Below are 17,337 nucleotides of genomic sequence, written 5' to 3'. Positions count from 1 at the left end.
AAAAATGTTGTTTTCTAATCAAAAAGTTACTTTGGATCTGAATAAGGGCTAGCTTGCTAGCTAGCTAACCATATCAAAACATAAATTTAAATAAAATACAGAGTTTATATGTCAGGTTATAACAAAAAAATGCATGAAGAAAATTATGTTTAGTTTAAAAGAGCATTGGACTTGCCCAGTTTGATGCGTCGTGAAGCTCTTACAGAACCCAAAAATAGCCAAAGTAGAGTAAGCATGAGAGAAAGAATAAAAAACTATAGCTAAAAACTATAAATAAAAAGTTCTATGTAACATCAATAAAAACACATAGCTAGCCATATTGTTAAAGGAATCCTTTCCACTTTCAGTTGAGTCCCACCTTTCGTTTTAACAGGATAGCTGAGTAAAAAACATGCGCTTCTGGGTGGGGGTACTTTTGAATATACGGCAGTAAAACTTTGATGGGTTAGGTTTAATATCAACGGGTGAGAACTTTTCCTGTCTTTGTTATTCAGGCGATAGCTTCGCTGCTACGACATGAATTCATGTAACCTCATATTTTTTGGCCTCGTCCGCCCTCCAAAGTAAACCCGAAGGGCGGAGTAAAACAAAACTCTGACGACCTACATAACCTAGACGACCTACCACTGCCCTAATGCCAAGTGACAAACGGTTGATACGTTTTTAACGCAAGTTAAATATCTTACGAAATGATGAAAAGATTTCCTCTTTTGCCAATCAACCCTCTCTTAAGTCTAGGACTTTAAACGAACCACATTACCGAGATTTTCCACCACAACGAGTGAATATAAGTTTCTTAAATTCCGAGGTTATTTTACCAGAAAAAAATTTCTTAATTTTGACGGATTTCCATAAAATCATGATTTTGATATAACAAAAAGACGTCTATGAAATTATACAAGAAAAGTTTCTTATTTAAATCTTTTACATTTTTACAACTAGTAAAATTTTTTAATAGGTTACACTCGCGGGCTCGTCCTTTTCTAACTTTTAATAGAAAATTCTTTCTTTACCCGGGCGGGCAACGAAGGGGCGCACGTACGTCAATTATATGTTCCCCACATCCACTTCACGCATTTTCCATAAAATATGGGTAAGTGAGTAAAATAGAACACATCGCACTCAACTGAAGCAAAAATGGACACCAAACTGCTGTTTGGCTGTCTGTTTTCATATTTGTTTACATTATTATTTGACTTTGGGAAAGCCAAATGGTCACCAGAGAAATGTAGTGAAGTTGGTTATTCTCCCAATCTTCTTTGTGGATCTTGTGATGATTTAAAACAATTTAACCTTTCCTCACTAGAAGAAACTTGCAGAAATTGTTGTGAAACTGGAAAGGACGAAAATGCAGAACAAAGGCACGCAAAGGTAACTTTAAAAGTGTGTCAATGAAAAATTGGAAGATATCCTCAAATCCAAGGTAAGAAATTTTTATGTATCTAATACTTTTTATAGATAAGTTGCAACGTGACGTATAATGTTTTGATTTTTTGATCGAGAAGAACTGACATGCACATGCAGTATACTGGTCGGACGTCACAATTATCTGGCGTTAGAGTCATTTGAGCACCAAAATTAAAGTCGGTTGGTTTATCGGTCGATCTGCGAATGATAACTCAAAATTTCGGAAAAATTGAATCCAACCATCCAGCCATTAACACACGCGCCATTAAATTGCCGATATTTAATTATAACTTTGGCACCTCATTTAAATAAAGTTTCCGCATGCCTTTTTCAACTAGTTCTCAGAACCCTTTTCGCATTTTAAAGTGAAGCACAATAATGGTGGGTAATCGCTATGGGGAGACAACAAGCGTAGCTAGCTATAATATTTTTTTGTCATTTTAGTTTTTCCAACTCAGTTTATCAAAAATTTCGATCAAAAATTAGGGTCGGTCGGGTGACTCTAACACCAAATATTTGTGATGTCGGTCCTGACTAAATTATGTAAATGTCTAAATTACTTGATTTTGCATTTCTCATCAACTTCCCCTGTTCACTGGCACCACTGCATGACTATAACATGATATTCTTAGCCTTATGTCTATAGATGTACCGTATTACTATTTTCACTGGCACTCAAACTTGTGCAATTTACAGAACAGTCATCACTGGGGTTGCTCACCAATAAGAAAATTTGTGTTCCCCAGGTGTATAACATTTTATACTATTATCTTTGTAAGCATAGTTTTGTTTGCTTGCAAGTATTTTAACTAGTTTAATTATAAAATAAGCTTTGAATCTCTGCAAATTGCTGCCCTGTTCACCAGCATCTTTGCGAAGTTGTTTTAAGGGATGGCCTATAATCAAAACCATAAAGTTATACAGCCAATGGAGTTGCCAGTTAGTACACAGAGCTGTTTTTTAGATAAGCATAGTGGCACCGTAGTTGAGTGGTTATAACTCGGTTCGATTCCCCTTAGTGGCGATTTACCATAGCCCCGGGTTAACCCAAGCCATGTGAGGGAAATTGAGGTACACTGTGTGGGCCGTTGGATGTTGCCTGGAGTTGTCTAGTAGAGTGCAGACCCTAATTGGGTCTGCGTAGCTCAAAATGAGCATTAAATACTCTAGGACTCCCTATCTAAGCCATGGCTCCACCTGAAAATAATAGACAGGGTATATCTCTTGATATATGTGAGGCTAGCCACATGAAATATGCGCATCTCTAGCATGTGAGAATGGTACCTTACCTTGTTGTACTTTGTTGTAAGCTTTCGAAGAAAGTCTTCAGGATTAGCAGTTGTGTGCCAGTCCTCATTAGATTGAATATCCAGTTTACACCAATGTGTGCATATGTATAATGGAGTTTGAATCAGCCCTTCTTAATGTGGTGTATCCTGTGGTTTTTCTGGTATCTGGAACAAATATCAAGGCTGTTTTTAAAAAGGTCCAGTGTGCAGTGTGGTATACGCTAGCTAGCCATAGCTATATATGTGATACCATCTGGTTTTGAAGTACCAGTATAATTGTCCCCCATTATCAGTTTCCCTCTAAGGCAACCACTAATTATTATATATAGGTGAATATTTATCATAGCACATCCGTATTTCATTTTCAACAGAGAATGCTTCACCCCGATCAGACCTCTGATCATGACGGGCGAGTATAATGCGTGTAAGTCATATTGAAGAAGAACTACTTTGTTCATCACTAACACTAGTTATTATGCTTAATATGGGCTGTCAACAAAAAACTTTTCTCAAGCAAAACAGACCTTGTCTGTTTAGGTCCAAATCCTCCATTGTCAAAACAGTCTATTAAGAAAATCACTAGAAACAATAAGGCTGACGTCAAGAATATTCAATATTCGTCAAACGATTGACCAACTTCTCATTGTCTCCCCACGGCTACTCCCAACCGTCATTACTGTGTTTTGCCTTAAAATACTAGCTTAAGTACCAAGGTTCCTGAGAACTAGTTTAAAATAGTGCCAAAAGCTTTTTTTAAACAAGGTGCGCAATTTATTATTCAATATCAGTGTTTAATTGCACGCAATGATGGTTGGATGGACAAAGTCTGTTTTGTGTGCCAAAAATTTTTGTTGATGACCCCAAAGGAGGTCATTAATAGTAAATTTGCATTTACTATTAATGACGTAAAGTAAATTTGCATTTACTATTAATGACGTAAAGTAAATTTGCCCTATAGGCCTTTAAATGGTCTTCAATAGCATTAGACTCAACAACAGAAACTCTCTAAAGTTCCAAAACTTTGATATTAGGGCTGTTAGGTTGTATGGAAAAAAAAGTTGAATTGTCACTTTATCAAGAAGGGTGATGGTAACAGACAGTCATTATGGAATCACTTAAGGATGTAATTTAGAAATTTAGAATTAGGGCTGTTAGGTTCAATTGGGAATTTTTGGTAAGTAAGTAAATATTTGTAATTTATGTTAATCTTATGCAATGTTTCTGCTTTTGTTTAGCTTTTATAAAAGGAGATAAGAAAGATAAGTTTGCAAATCTTAAAATTCAGGTGAGTGACCGTGTTGTATGAAATAATTTTAAAATTTGAGTAAGAACTTGCTAAAATAGAAAGACAACAATAAAAAAGGCACTTTCTAAGGAGAAAATCTGATAATTTCTTTTCATGCCCTACCTTAATAAATCTTAAGAAAATATTTTAAAAATGATGCGTGGAAAGATTAAACTCATTTAATTGAATTATTTGCAATTTATTATTTATAAAATTCGTTTTATTAGCAAAAAAAGATATTATAGGAGAAAAGCAACAAATGTTACTATATACATGAATTAACTTAAAAACATTAAAAAATATTGCTTTAGTATGAACGTGGCGCCAATCCACAACTTTTGTTGCATGATGATTCCGATGCTGTGAAAGAGGTTCTGAGGTAGGTTTAGTGTTTAATAAAACTTCAACACACTAGTCGGCAGCCTGTCGAAAAGATCCATGAGTTTGCCTGTCATTTAATTTCTGTTAATATCATATTAAAACTTTGAATTTCAGCATTGATAAATGGGACACAGACACGATTGATGAGTTTTTGATGGAGAAGTTACGACGATAAACAATGTAAATTACTGCATTCATTTAATATAAACAACAATTAGGATATAATGTTTTTGTATGAAAGATTCTCTGTGTTTTTGATGCTTCATTTACTCACTTAAAACTAATCGATTATAGTTAACCAAGAGTAAGTTTTCAACAGAAAATTTGTTTGAAAAAAAGTCACCTTATAAAAAAGTTTAGCGTGGTAAGATTTTGCAAATTTATTTATTGTTGTGTAGGGATTTTTAGAATTATTATTATTATTGTAATTATTATTACTTTTTTGCTAGATATTTTTATAACTAGCTTGGTATGAGGATGCCACCATTTTTAGTTCTTTATAATACTTAGATATATACAAAATATTTTATGATTGTTTGCATTTAAAACCTTCGGTTATGTACACATGATATAAGTATTATATAGAACTTACAACAATTTATTTCCTCTATGTGTATATACCCTAACTATCTTTTTATTGCTGGTGTTTTCAAGATCATATTGATTCAAAGTATGTTATATAACTGAGAGGTTGGAAACATTACCCGTCACCTTAGTGTTCATTTACGCTGCACGATTCGTCATGCATCTGTTGTTTCTTCATCTTCCTTCATTTATCAAGAACTCAAATTTGCATCAGAGTTTTTTAAATACTGAGATAAATTAGAAAGGCGGCTTGAGTTACTGCCATTCACAGATTGTGCAGTTTGGGAGTACCTGTACATGATGTTATTGACAAATAAAAACCATTGTAAGCACACATCATATATATAACTCTTTTTTATTAAAAAATAAATATTACTTTTATTATTATTGTTTCGAAATAGAAGGTTTGTTGGTTTTTGATATAATTTAACAAACCATAGCAAGTCATCACAGAAAAATAAAAAGTTACTTGACATACTATATTTTAGAGTGGCTTATACCACTTGACCTAAACGTCCTTCATCTCTATAATAACTCTTTTAAAACGATGGTTTAATAGCTATGGGTCGCAAAATAGCAAATCTCAGTACAATGGGTGACAGTTAGAGGACTACAATGTACAAAGGATGACCCATAGATCTTTTCAAGTTTGTTGTGTTTGTACAAATTATCATTGCTAACTTTCCATTTCATTATATCTTATACATGATAATTATATTCATAAAAACAATAGATAACATGGCGGAGAGAAAATATGATTATTCAGCAACAGACTTTGTAATTGGACAAAATAAAGAAGGTGGAAAAAGCAAGGTAACATTTCACTTTTTTTCCAAGTATTGGGTAATTATTGATTACAAAGTCAGAAAATTTCACATAACACGGACATTAAATGAACAAAAGCAAATAGCTAAATAAGAATTTCTGTTTCTCTGGTGTGATTGTTGTTCAATGTATGTTGCAACAAACATTTAGCTTCGGTTAAGGAAGAATTATGTGCAAACAAATAAAAACAAGTGAAATAAGTGAAATAGAATGTTACAAGATGAACTTAAAACTGTGTCCATATAATAACATTTTTTTTCCTCTCAGTTCACTACGACTTTATGTAATGCATGGGACAAAGCAATGGAAGAAGGTGTGTTCTGGTACTCTTTATATGGTGTCGAAAGAAAAGTGCTGCCAGGGAAGTATGGTATCACTGCACAGGTATAAATTTATTGTACTTTTTGCATATCTTCAGACCAAAGAAACTGGTGTTTGTCTTTATTTACTTCGAGGTAGCTTGGCTACCATTTTTAGTTTCTTTCAGAATAACATTTAAAGAATGTAGACCTGAGATTTTTGCTAATGCCTCATTTTTTCCCCCTAGCTCAACAAAAAGAGGTTTTCGGAAAGAAGAAAACCAGATGCTGCAACCCAGGTTGTAATGCCGTTCAATCAAGAAAAATTTAATTTCAACAAAATCAAGGACTCTGAGGTATAACTTAATTAGGTAGGTATGGAAACTCTAAAATACTAGAAACCGTAAATTTAGCCTCCAATGACTAAGTGATGCTACTCTTATAATCGAATGTTTTTGAAGAAATAAAAAGCCTATAATTTAGAATAAAAACGTATGCTTTTTATTTTTATTATATTTTTATTATTATTTATTTTATTTTATTATATTTTGTGTTGCGTTTAAAATTTAAAAACAAAAATTACTTATAATTGATGTCTCCTATTCGACCTTGGTCTTGATGTGATGCTTAAATTTTTGCTTAGTGATGCTTATAAAAAGAATGTGTTTTATCTATAATAAAAAAATGTACAAAATACAGTTAAAAAATTGTAGAAAATTTAAGTCTAAGTTTTCTAAAAAGAGTCAGCTGTAGTCCAAGGAATGTTAAATCTAAAAAATAGCCACTGGAGAAGCTAATAAAAATAGTTTAAAGCTACTTTTAAATTGATTTATTTTCACTGGTATACAACCGTACATGATATTTTTTTTAGACAGATTCATTTCATTTTAATTAATTTTTTTTCTAAAATCAAAGTAAACAGATAAGGCTATATAACTTAATGTAAGAGGCTGGACCTAAAACCAGTTTGTAGTTAAGCCCTCGTTTTCACTTTAACGTTTTCACAATGCTACATGTTTTGCTTCAGGTTTTATTCATGCTAAACAGAACAGACCTACAGGTGGGAGTTAACTTTTTTGTTGAGTTTTCAAAAGAGATTACCATAATTGCAGAGTGTCTTTTCGAGAAGTCTTGCAGGACAGAGTCTCTTACTGTTCGGAACGTTTTATCAATTTCTATATATACTGGCATAATAGTAATTAGTCTTGTTTTTTTACAGCAACGAGGAAAAACAATCCTCAACTTTGTTGATATTTTGTCATCAACTTTTTAGGAAGAGCGAAACGACAAAATTATTGTCAATGTTAGTCCAATTGAATATGGTCACGTGTTACTTGTACCCAATATTGATCATGGTCTGTCACAAATTCTAGATAAACATTCTATTGAAGTTGCTGTTGAGCTTTGCTTGTTGGCTAAAAGGTAGAGTTATATTGACCTGACAATGTTTGTGTAAAGCCAGTAAATGTATTCATTCAGTAAAATCAGAAAATTTGTGTAAATAACAAAGATGCAATATGTAGCTTTCAGCTTGAAAAAATTTATATATATCCAAGTTGAGTTCTGATGTTATTGTAGATGTTGTTATTTTGCAATGTTATTTTTCTAGTGGATTTCGAATAGGATTTAACAGTTTATGTGCTTTAGCCTCGGTCAACCATCTTCATTTCCATGCATTTCAGTATGATCAGCAATTACCTATAGACATCTCTGTAAGTTGAAGTAAATATATATTCATGTTGTTGTATCATACTTGTCATGCACATTGTTTAAGTTTTCTCATTTCATGGGATAAGGAAGTAGAAGCCTGACACCCAATTTTCTGTACTTGATGTATTTGACTGTGAATCTCCTTTCAATGAAATGCATTTTAACCACGGAAAATCTAAAAATTCATGGAAAAACCTGAAAAATAAATTTGTCCTGGAAAATTTTGGAGTGTTGACAAAAATCGTCTGAAATTGTCCCAGAAAGTAACGATGTTAAACTAAATTTTTGCAAAAAGAGGTATTAGGTAAATCTTTACAGAGCCTACAGAAAGCCTACAAAGCCTAAAGGCAAAAAAGATTCAATTTATCAATGTAATTATTTCCAATTGAAAATGTCTTCTCTTTTTATAGAAACTGAAGTTATTAAAAAAGAATTTGTTCAAGTTAGATGCGTATATGGTTAATGGATATGCTTTGCAGCTTGTGGATCTAAATATTAAAGAATTAGCTAGGTTTGTTCTGTCTTTGCGAGATATTTTTCTAAGCTGTGGAATACAATGACAGCTTTCGTCTTAGAAAAGTGTTTTTAAGTAAGTTGCAGCTAAACAATATACTTTGACAGGTTTAAAATAAATTAACCCCACCCAGAAAAGTGTTAATTAGTTTAAAATAATAATTCAAAGTTCCAAACAGCTGATTGATGGCTACGAACTGTTTGTATTTTTAGTGATGTGGTCGCCATTACTAATTATTTATGTCAGAATAACATTGCTCATAACTTGGCTATGTGCAGGCATGAATCTGTTCGCACACAAACCGATGATTCAGCATTAGTTACAGTATTCATCTTTCCAAAGAAACCATCTCCAGGTGAATATTTCTTTATAAAATTGTAAGGAATTTTAAAATCTCTACTTTGACGTTCTTTTAAGACATTTCTAAAGTACGTCGAGAAATGTACATCTCTCTCTTAGGAATTTGTCACGCCATGTATCACTATGCAGCCACCCTCTCTAAAATTCTTTCTTACGAGAAAGTTCCTTTAAAATCCTCATGAATCTTCTTAAAACATTAAAAATATATAACCTTAACTTTTCGATATAATATTTTAAAGTTTTTTCTGCAAGATTACTAAATACCCTCCCTTCCATGTATACTTTTATGGCAGACAGTTTCGCGGGTGAAAATTATTTTGAATTTATCGATATTTAACTCGCCTCGCAAAAATTTGTTTTGAAACATTCTAAATAAAAAAATCGCAAGTTTTTCGTCGCGAAATTACAGGCAATTCTCGACTCGCGAAAGTTATTTTCTAATATTTCTTCGTTTTGCTTTGATCCCGTGTAATAAGCACACCTATTTTTAATCCCTCGCACCCTAAAACGTGAAAAATTATTATAAATGCGCTTTCTATTTTCTGAAAGTCTGGATCACGAGGAAAGTAAAGACGAGTGGGAAGAAGTTACTAAATGAGATGTTTGACTTATTAAATTGTATTTGAAAATATTTATGAAAATTTAAAAACCTGGAGATGCATCAAAATTTAAAATGCAGAAAAATGTGAGATTTGTTTTCCCAACCACATATTTTTTAATTGTGAAAATTTATTCACGCAAAATCACAAAAAAACAGCCGCGAATTTTTTTTGCAAAATTTACAATAAATCACTAAAAAAAGACTTGTAGTCCTGACAGTAATAATTTTTAAAATTTCTATAAAAAAATGACTCAAAATCTTTTAACTTTAAAGAGAAAATGTGCGTCCCTGTATTATGTATTCATATTTCAGATCGTACGATATAATATAGGTCTCAAAATCCGTCAGTCGCTAAAAGTAGGAATGTGAATTATAATTGTTAAAAAAATTGACGTATTTTTTTACTTGCAGGCCAGAAAGACACTCGATTTGCTAACAGTTGCTGTTTTGATCTTTCTGGTTATTTGTTATTAAAAGGTATAATGTTTTTTGTTTTAGAATGTACAAATGATCCGTTTAACACAGCAAGTTTAGAATGTTCAGGCTTTCTTCCAATCCGAGGTAAAGCAAACTAAATGAGAGTTTTCTTTTTCGCGTGGTTGTAGTAATAGTAGGTTACAGTTAATTATCTTGTTTTTAAATTTATTTAGACGAAAGTGAATATGTAGAAATGACAGAGGATAGTGCAATTCAGATCCTAAACAAGTTTACTTACACCAACGAAGAATTTGAAAAGTTGTCTCAGAACATTTTTGGTTTATAAAAAATTTGTTTAACTTTTGATAACGAATATTTATATTTAATTTTTAAAAACCTTAATAACACCAAGAATTGTGTTTTTATATTTCTTTATCTATTCAACCTCCACGTAAGTGTTTAATGTCTGGATATTCTTCCTCCAGCGCCGCCGTGTATTTATGCTGTATGGCCTCTTGGGACATAGATCCCCGAGGTTCTCTATCACAGTGGTTAAATTTTGATGCATTCGTAATATTTACTCTACGTCAATATCATGACCTGACTGAAATCCGTATTTGCGTTCACCACTTACGCAAACGAAAGTAGAATATAGTGTAAAATTTTAGTACAAGGATTTTATTTCCAGATGGCTAAATGCGCTTCTCGTGATAAACGCTGGATGGATGTTGCAAGTTGTAGAAGTAACAATAGAAAAGTACTGGAACCAAATGATTAGAATATTTATTTTCTTGTGATAACATATTTAGTACATGCTCGTCAGTTAATGGTGCTTGATAGGTTATTTAAGTGGCTAACAAATGATTTTATAATAATATTTTAGTTATCTTTAATGTCTTTTACCTCTTTGTGGTATAGAAGCGTGCAGTTCATAGTTGTAGTTTCTTTCAGTCTTATGAAAGAAAGATCTTTCTTTTAACAACTCTATTTCTTCATAGTGCAGTAATCATTTGAGATTCATGATAGTCGAATATCATCACATATACCATCTTTATAATAAATAATTTTTTTATGCATTTCTACTATTTAAATTGACACTTCTTTTTCTGTTTTTAGTTTCTGTAGATAAAACAGTGGTGGATGTTTTACGCTTGATGAAAGCTTGCTCTAGTTCCTGAAGTTCTTGTTCTTGTTTTTCCAACAACCATTTCTGATATTTTGCTACAGATTCTTTTCGTCTTTTCACCTGTTTTGATTCTTTTTCTACCTTTTCCTAAATAAAGAGACAAGGTATTGATTTGACAGTTTTAAACTTCTGTTTAAGCTATCCTGGGTAAAGAATCAGGATAGCCTTTTCTGGTACCATTAACAAGGAACTTGCAAGTGAGGTTCTGTTGTATTTCTAAATAAAAACATTACCTTTTCTTGCTGTGATTTTTTCAAGTCTGTTTCCAACCTTTCCCTTTCTTCGGTTTCTTTTTGCCATTGTTCAAATGTTTTACCTTTCAAAAATTTTCTCGGCACTCTGTTCTCTTTTTCATCCTCTCGCTGTTGTTCTTTTAAAAGTCTATCGTACTCCTCTTTTTCCCGTTTCCAATCTTCAAACGTCTTGCCGTGTTTCCATTTTATTTCAACCTCGTTTGCTTCCTTGTGCTTATTTTCTTCTCGAAGTTTTTGTAGTTCGTCCATTTGTTCTTGTGTTTTATGTAAAACCCACTGATCAAAAGATTGTTTACGATTATTGCCGCCATTTTGGACCTGCAGCGAGCTTTTTCGTGATTTAGTTTGTTCAATTTTTGGCGGGTTAGTAATAATTTGTTTTGCTTCGGCTGAATCAGCATCTACAGATACGGCTTTTATCCAGCTGTTCCATGGTTTGTTTATCCGGTCCTTTTCTATTTCAAAAACTTTCGTTTCTGGATGATTAACTTTTTCGTTTCCGTTTCCAGCTTGCTGATTATCGCTACTAAAATATTTAAAATACAGAATGCAGTAATTGTCTAGAAGTCACTTTTATCAAATCTAACCAGTCTATATGCCAGACCCGTGTAATGATCGCGTTTCTATTGCCTTTCTTATGATGTATATAGGGAAATCCTGGGACGAGATTTCAAAATTCCATAACGACGATTTACCTTGCAAGTGATTTTTGAGGACTTTGAATCAATGAGATCCGCCTCACTTTAGTTGTGGTAGCATTTCTATCGTTGTCAGGCTTTGAATGATGTAAAGGTTTTGCTGACTCCGCACTTGCTGGTCGTCTTGTTGCAAGCAGTTGTTTTGGTACGTTTACATTCCCTTCACTTGATCACGGTTTGCTCTAAAAAAGTCCTAGTTTACGGTACAAGGGCGAAGATATTTGTTTTTCAACGTCATCTGCAACATTCTTTATGACACAGAGAAGACATTCCAAGAACCGTCCGCAAGAAATCTTTACTTACCTAGCAGTTGAGAATTTCCTAGCACTAGACTCCATCAACATTCCTGCAACAGCTCGTCTTTTCTTGTCTTGTGTCGGTGGCCGTGGTTGTCTCGGAAACGTTGCAGGCAGTATCGCTTCTCTTGTTTTATTCGTTGGCTGCATTGTTTTCGAATTAGTTTGTTTTTCGTTGCTAGCATTTAGCAATGGTAATTTCTCAGGAGCAGTATTGATGCTCCTTGCTTCTCCAATTTTAATAATAGTAGTGTTTTCTGTTTTTTCAAATAATAATGGAGACACAGTTTGTATTTCTTCTGTTTGTGCTGGAGCATTTGTTATGCTAGAATTGACATGATTTTCCTCTTTTCTTCTCGACAACCCAAACAGTTGACTGTTTGTTTCGGTAGGAGTATGAGTATTCGTAAATTTCTCTTGCAATGCTTTTTCAGCATTTTTAATGTTATTCGATTGGTTTTTATTTATCAAAACATTGTCTTTACTTTCTACCTTCTGATCAGTTTCAATAACGTAAGTATTCTCCTTCTCGATGCTGTTAACTTCTTCTTCATCCACCGTGGTAATAGGGTTGGCAACGTTTGCAGAGAATTTTTCAACATCCTGAATGGAGAGCGGTGTTGATATAAATTTGTTGATATAATTAAGCATCCGAAGGTTGCTGCAACTTAAGCAAGCCAACGGAGAGCATCCAGTTCTATCTTCAACGTATAAAAGTTGTTCGAATTTCATACCAGCGAACTTTTTAATCGCCTCGACACATTTCAGGCTACCCGACGTTATTGCTGCATGCAGAACTGTCCGCCCTGTAACTCGAGTAGTAGCTTTTAAGTCAAATTCTTTATTAACAGACAATATGTTGGCTATACAGCTAGGATAGCATTTTGTGGCGCATATAAACAAAGCTACGAAAGTTCGATTGTCGTTTTTTTCATTTTCATGAGCTACTGACAACAGCTGCTGCACCATCTTTGTGTTTCCTTGTAAACTCATAGAAATTAATTCCAGCCATTTTTCGTTCACGCCCACAGATATCACCGCCCCATCAATAACGCCAGCTTTTCCTAATATCTTTTCTCCTTCAAGTACTTTTCCAGAATACTGTAAACGCTGCAACTCACAGGGAACGCCATATAAATTTTCTATTGAATTTTTTAGATTATGGACGGTCAACGTAGGAGAAAATGTCAGCTTGATTTGAAGGTTAGCTGGTAGCTTTAAAAATAGAATCATTTTTTTTGATTCACAAACCGACACTGCACATAATGCGTTCGTGATTTGCGTTTTTACTTCGACACTTGTTCTCTGGTTACTTTTTTTCTTCTTTTTTTATGTTGATTTTAAATTTTAAGTGTCTTGCTACTAATAAAAATCCAACATAAGATGCTTTATACTGCTTGACAACACAAGAATTTGTACATAGAGTCTAATCTTTCTTCACACAAAAACAAAAAAAGAAATAAAATTCCAATTTTCTATTTTTGCATTGAAATGTAAAATTTCTCAAGTTTTTTGTTTTTGATTTTTTTATTACCATAATTTGGGTGAGAAAATAATTGTTGTGTTTAAAACCTGGCAATTACGTCAAGTGAATAATTTTAAAACCATTTTCTTGTTTTTGCTTAAGTAGCTCATTGATTGGATGTGAAAAACAGAAAGGCTAGTGGGCTGATATTTTCAGACGCTGTGGGAATTTTTTAATTGATGATTTGTCGTCATCAGGCATGACGCAAATTATTATTAATTAAATATATTAAATATATAACTTTTCTGGTTATAATGTTAGCACAAAAGAATTAGTCCGTGGTAACGGGGTTAGGAGACCCTGGGGACGAGAATGAGTATCAGATTTATAAAAAATTTATTTAATTTATTAAAAGCAACATAAAACTCAAAACCTTTAAAAACGAAGCAACTCATGATCAATATTTAGGTTAAAGTGGGTAGAAGGAAAAAAGAAAAAAAAAAATTTAAAAGAAAACAACAACAACAGGAATTACAAAAAACAACGATAGTTTCTAAGACTTTCCTTCTCTTGAAAGTCATACCACTGATTTAAACTGAAGTTTGGTTTGGATTAACGCACCAGCCTAACCAAACAAGCCAAACACCAACCTCGATCTGACCTGTAACATTAAGTCCCATCCAAAATTTTTGCCTTGCTTAGGAAAAAATGTATAAATAAAAGTGGGAGCTCATACAAGAAATTAGGTATTTAATAATCTATTAAGGATTGCCGCTGCTCTCTGTGTTTTTAAGATTTGTTCGCAAAAAAAGGAAAGAAAACTTGTGTACGTCAGCAACTATTTCTTAATCTCGTTTTCAGGTGACTGAACATTAGGGCATATTGCAGACGTAGAAAAGTTCTGTAATTGTAGGTTGGTCATATGCTCACAAAACATTTACCGCTTGAAAAATCGTTTCTATTTGCTTGACCAACTATGAATTACTGCTGTATTACTGAATTACTGTATTACTGAATTACTGCTGAGGATAACTTCAATATAGTTGGCCTAGTCATCGCCATTCTCGTACCCAGTGATTTTGTGTTTATCTCAAAGAGCTCAAGAGACGAGAATGACTCAACGCGTAATCATTATCATTGAAGTGTAAGTTGTGTGTTAAATAATTAGTAGATTTTGCTTTGTGTTTTGCTAACTCCATGCTGAATTATATGCTAATTATATGTTAAATATGATAATTATTAATTATTCAATAAGCCTTTGCTGCAAACGCTTTTGTCTAACACAATGGAATTAGTGGAAGTAATCTTCCACGAGCTCAAAAACATTAAAACCAGGCGGATCTAGTAAATTTTATAACCACCTCAAATCAATATTGTTATGTATTCTTGCCGGTGCTGCGTAATAAAGAAGGAAAAACCCACAACTTTGAGTTCCGGCCGTGTTTGCTTTTCGTTTTCATACCAAAAACGCTACAGGCTCTAGGCTTTATGTTGATAGGGGGAGGGGGTGGGCAAGTGGAAAATATGTAAAAAATCACGTGAAAATTTTTTTTAGAATTTTCAAAAATTGCTGGGCATATTTGTGGAAAAGTCACTCAAATTGGAGAATTTTGTTTAGCAAAATTTTTTTGCTTCCCAACAAATTGAAGTGTAAGCATATAAATTTATTTTTAGGAAATCCAGCCTCAGTCCCAGAAAGAGAAAGTCCTGGGAACCGAGTAGTAAGGCAGCAAACTCTTCATATCTTCTTAGTTTTGCTTACACAATGAATATTTTGTGACTTGAAGAGAAATCATGTAAAGAAACCTTTAAGAGGTAAAATGTTGCTCATTAAAAAAAATTGAACAAAATAAATGTCTACTTTAAGGAAAGTCTATCAGAATATTGGACAAAATTTCGTTACTTTTCACTGAATAAATTTTAGAAACAAAACTTTTTGCCGACTAATTATGTAAGAATGCTTGCTGAGTTTATAAAATGTAAAGTTTTATAATCATACCTAAAAAACAATATTAATGCTAATGATATTAACGCTAAGAGATGTCAAAGTTTTGCAAATTAAGTTTGATTTCATTATTCGACACAGAGGCTTTTTGCATATGTGGGAAAACTCTAATAACAAGTGCCAGGTTGGAGGGCCTATTTTGCTCGGCGACTAACTTAAGAAATTCGAGTAGCTGACATATGGAGGTCATTCTTGTCTCGATGATTCATGAGACGCGCGAAAACTGCGCACACGAGATTCGGTTTCTCTTGGTTTGCGTTATAATTTTTAATCTATGATCTATTATCATGGAAAAAGACCAAGCAAAGATTGATTCAACCGATTTTAAAAATAGGTGAATTCACTGTTTTTTTTATTTTATTTTTATCTCTGTTTATCGTGAAAAATAGTCATTTTTGATATACTCGTGTTGTAGAATATGATGGAGAATGACTATTTTCAAGTGACGAAGAAGATGATTCGTTCTTTAAATCTGATGCGATGTAAAGAAATATATTTTTTATTTTTGTGTTTATACATTATTAAAATTCTTCTACAGTAGCTATAATAGCGCACATTTTATTTATTTATTATAGAGATGAAATTTTAAAAATACAAAAAAATCATGCGCAATCTCGTAAAAGAAAACTTGGTAAATCTATACAATAAATTAATTATTCATGATGTTTTAATTGCAATAATCCTTTTGTTAAAATAATAGTGGAGCAAAAACATAAAAGTAAATCTGACATGGAAGTGGAAAAAACCCAGAGATTGTAGAAAAAGCGCAAAGAAAAAATATTATTTTGCTAACAACTTTTACTTGTTTGCATTAGCTACGATTTGGTCACAAACTTAGAACAAGGTTTTCTTAATGACGTTTTAACATCATTTCATTGTCTTTACAAAAACGTGTATGTTATACCGTCGTAGACATTTCTTCTAATCAATGAAACTATACTGCTTTAGAAAGTTAGACAGAATGTGTCGACTCCTTACGAGAAGCTCAAGAAATAATTCAGCAACATGAAATAGAAACCGGAACATCGTATTCTAACTACTTTAAGGATGAACAAGAAGCCCTGGGGGCTCTAAGAATTTCCGCTCGCTACCAAAATATTTGATGAAAACCAGCTAATTCGTTGTGTTATTGTGCTAAACATTTGAGGAGGTTTGGTGCATGAACCTCTGAAGATAAAGCACACAAGTGACATTATATCTTACAACAAACGCAAACAAAACGAAACGTGTCATAATAAACTCACATTTTAAAATAAATTGCTAACAAAAAATACAGCCTAACATTCATGGTAAGTCTTGCGATTGAAACGTTTATGGTCTTAAACGGCATTTAGTTGACAAAAAATCAAAATTTTGCTGTGACCATCATTTTCAGCATACTTTTTTTATTAACTGTGCAAATTTTTGTCGAAAATAAAGCAGTTTTAATTTTTGGTTAAATTTTGGCCTAAAATGACATTTAGGTGACAAAAATCAAACTTTTGCACCATCATCATTTTCAGCATACTTTATTTGTTAACTGTGCCAGATTTAGCCGAAAATAAAACGGTTTTAATTTTTGGATCAATTTTGGCCTAAAATGGCATTTAGGTGACAAAAATCAAAATTTCGATGTCACCATTATGTTCAGCATACTTTTTTTGTTAACTTTGCCAATTTTTGTTGAAAATGAAGTAGTTTTAATTTTTGGACCAATTTTGTCCTAAAATGACATTTAAGGTGGCAAAAAATCAAAATTATTATGTCACCATTATGTTCAG

The 17,337-nt window shown here is 32.8% G+C and overlaps 2 protein-coding genes across 4 annotated transcripts; both read left to right on the top strand.

Annotated features, from left to right (window-relative positions):
- Positions 1-959: 959 nt before the first annotated feature.
- Positions 960-4,959, top strand: LOC130612754 (selenoprotein F-like). The gene is made up of 4 exons (XM_057434108.1): positions 960-1,423; positions 3,932-3,981; positions 4,293-4,360; positions 4,477-4,959. Exons 1-4 carry the CDS (start codon positions 1,138-1,140, stop codon positions 4,535-4,537), a joined length of 465 nt encoding a protein of 154 aa, XP_057290091.1. The 5' UTR covers positions 960-1,137; the 3' UTR covers positions 4,538-4,959.
- A 153-nt stretch (positions 4,960-5,112) lies between these two features.
- LOC130612752 (GDP-D-glucose phosphorylase 1-like) lies at positions 5,113-10,087 on the top strand. 3 transcript variants are annotated; one of them, XM_057434107.1, is made up of 10 exons: positions 5,113-5,760; positions 6,040-6,156; positions 6,320-6,427; positions 7,099-7,131; positions 7,445-7,493; positions 7,719-7,783; positions 8,192-8,292; positions 8,508-8,650; positions 9,668-9,733; positions 9,907-10,087. In XM_057434107.1, the coding sequence occupies exons 1-10, from the start codon at positions 5,653-5,655 to the stop codon at positions 10,017-10,019; spliced, it is 903 nt and encodes a 300-aa protein (XP_057290090.1). In that variant the 5' UTR covers positions 5,113-5,652; the 3' UTR covers positions 10,020-10,087. The 3 variants fall into 3 exon arrangements, with proteins under 3 accessions (XP_057290090.1, XP_057290089.1, XP_057290088.1); XM_057434106.1 differs by lacking the exon at positions 9,668-9,733 and adding an exon at positions 9,755-9,817 and having other exon boundaries at positions 7,345-7,493; positions 7,681-7,783; XM_057434105.1 differs by having other exon boundaries at positions 7,345-7,493; positions 7,681-7,783.
- Positions 10,088-17,337: the final 7,250 nt, after the last annotated feature.

This window comes from Hydractinia symbiolongicarpus, chromosome 10, assembly GCF_029227915.1.
Source record: "Hydractinia symbiolongicarpus strain clone_291-10 chromosome 10, HSymV2.1, whole genome shotgun sequence".
Taxonomy (NCBI): Eukaryota; Metazoa; Cnidaria; class Hydrozoa; order Anthoathecata; family Hydractiniidae; genus Hydractinia; species Hydractinia symbiolongicarpus.
Note: the sequence above shows the minus strand (reverse complement) of the source record. Positions and strands in the feature narration are given on the sequence as shown.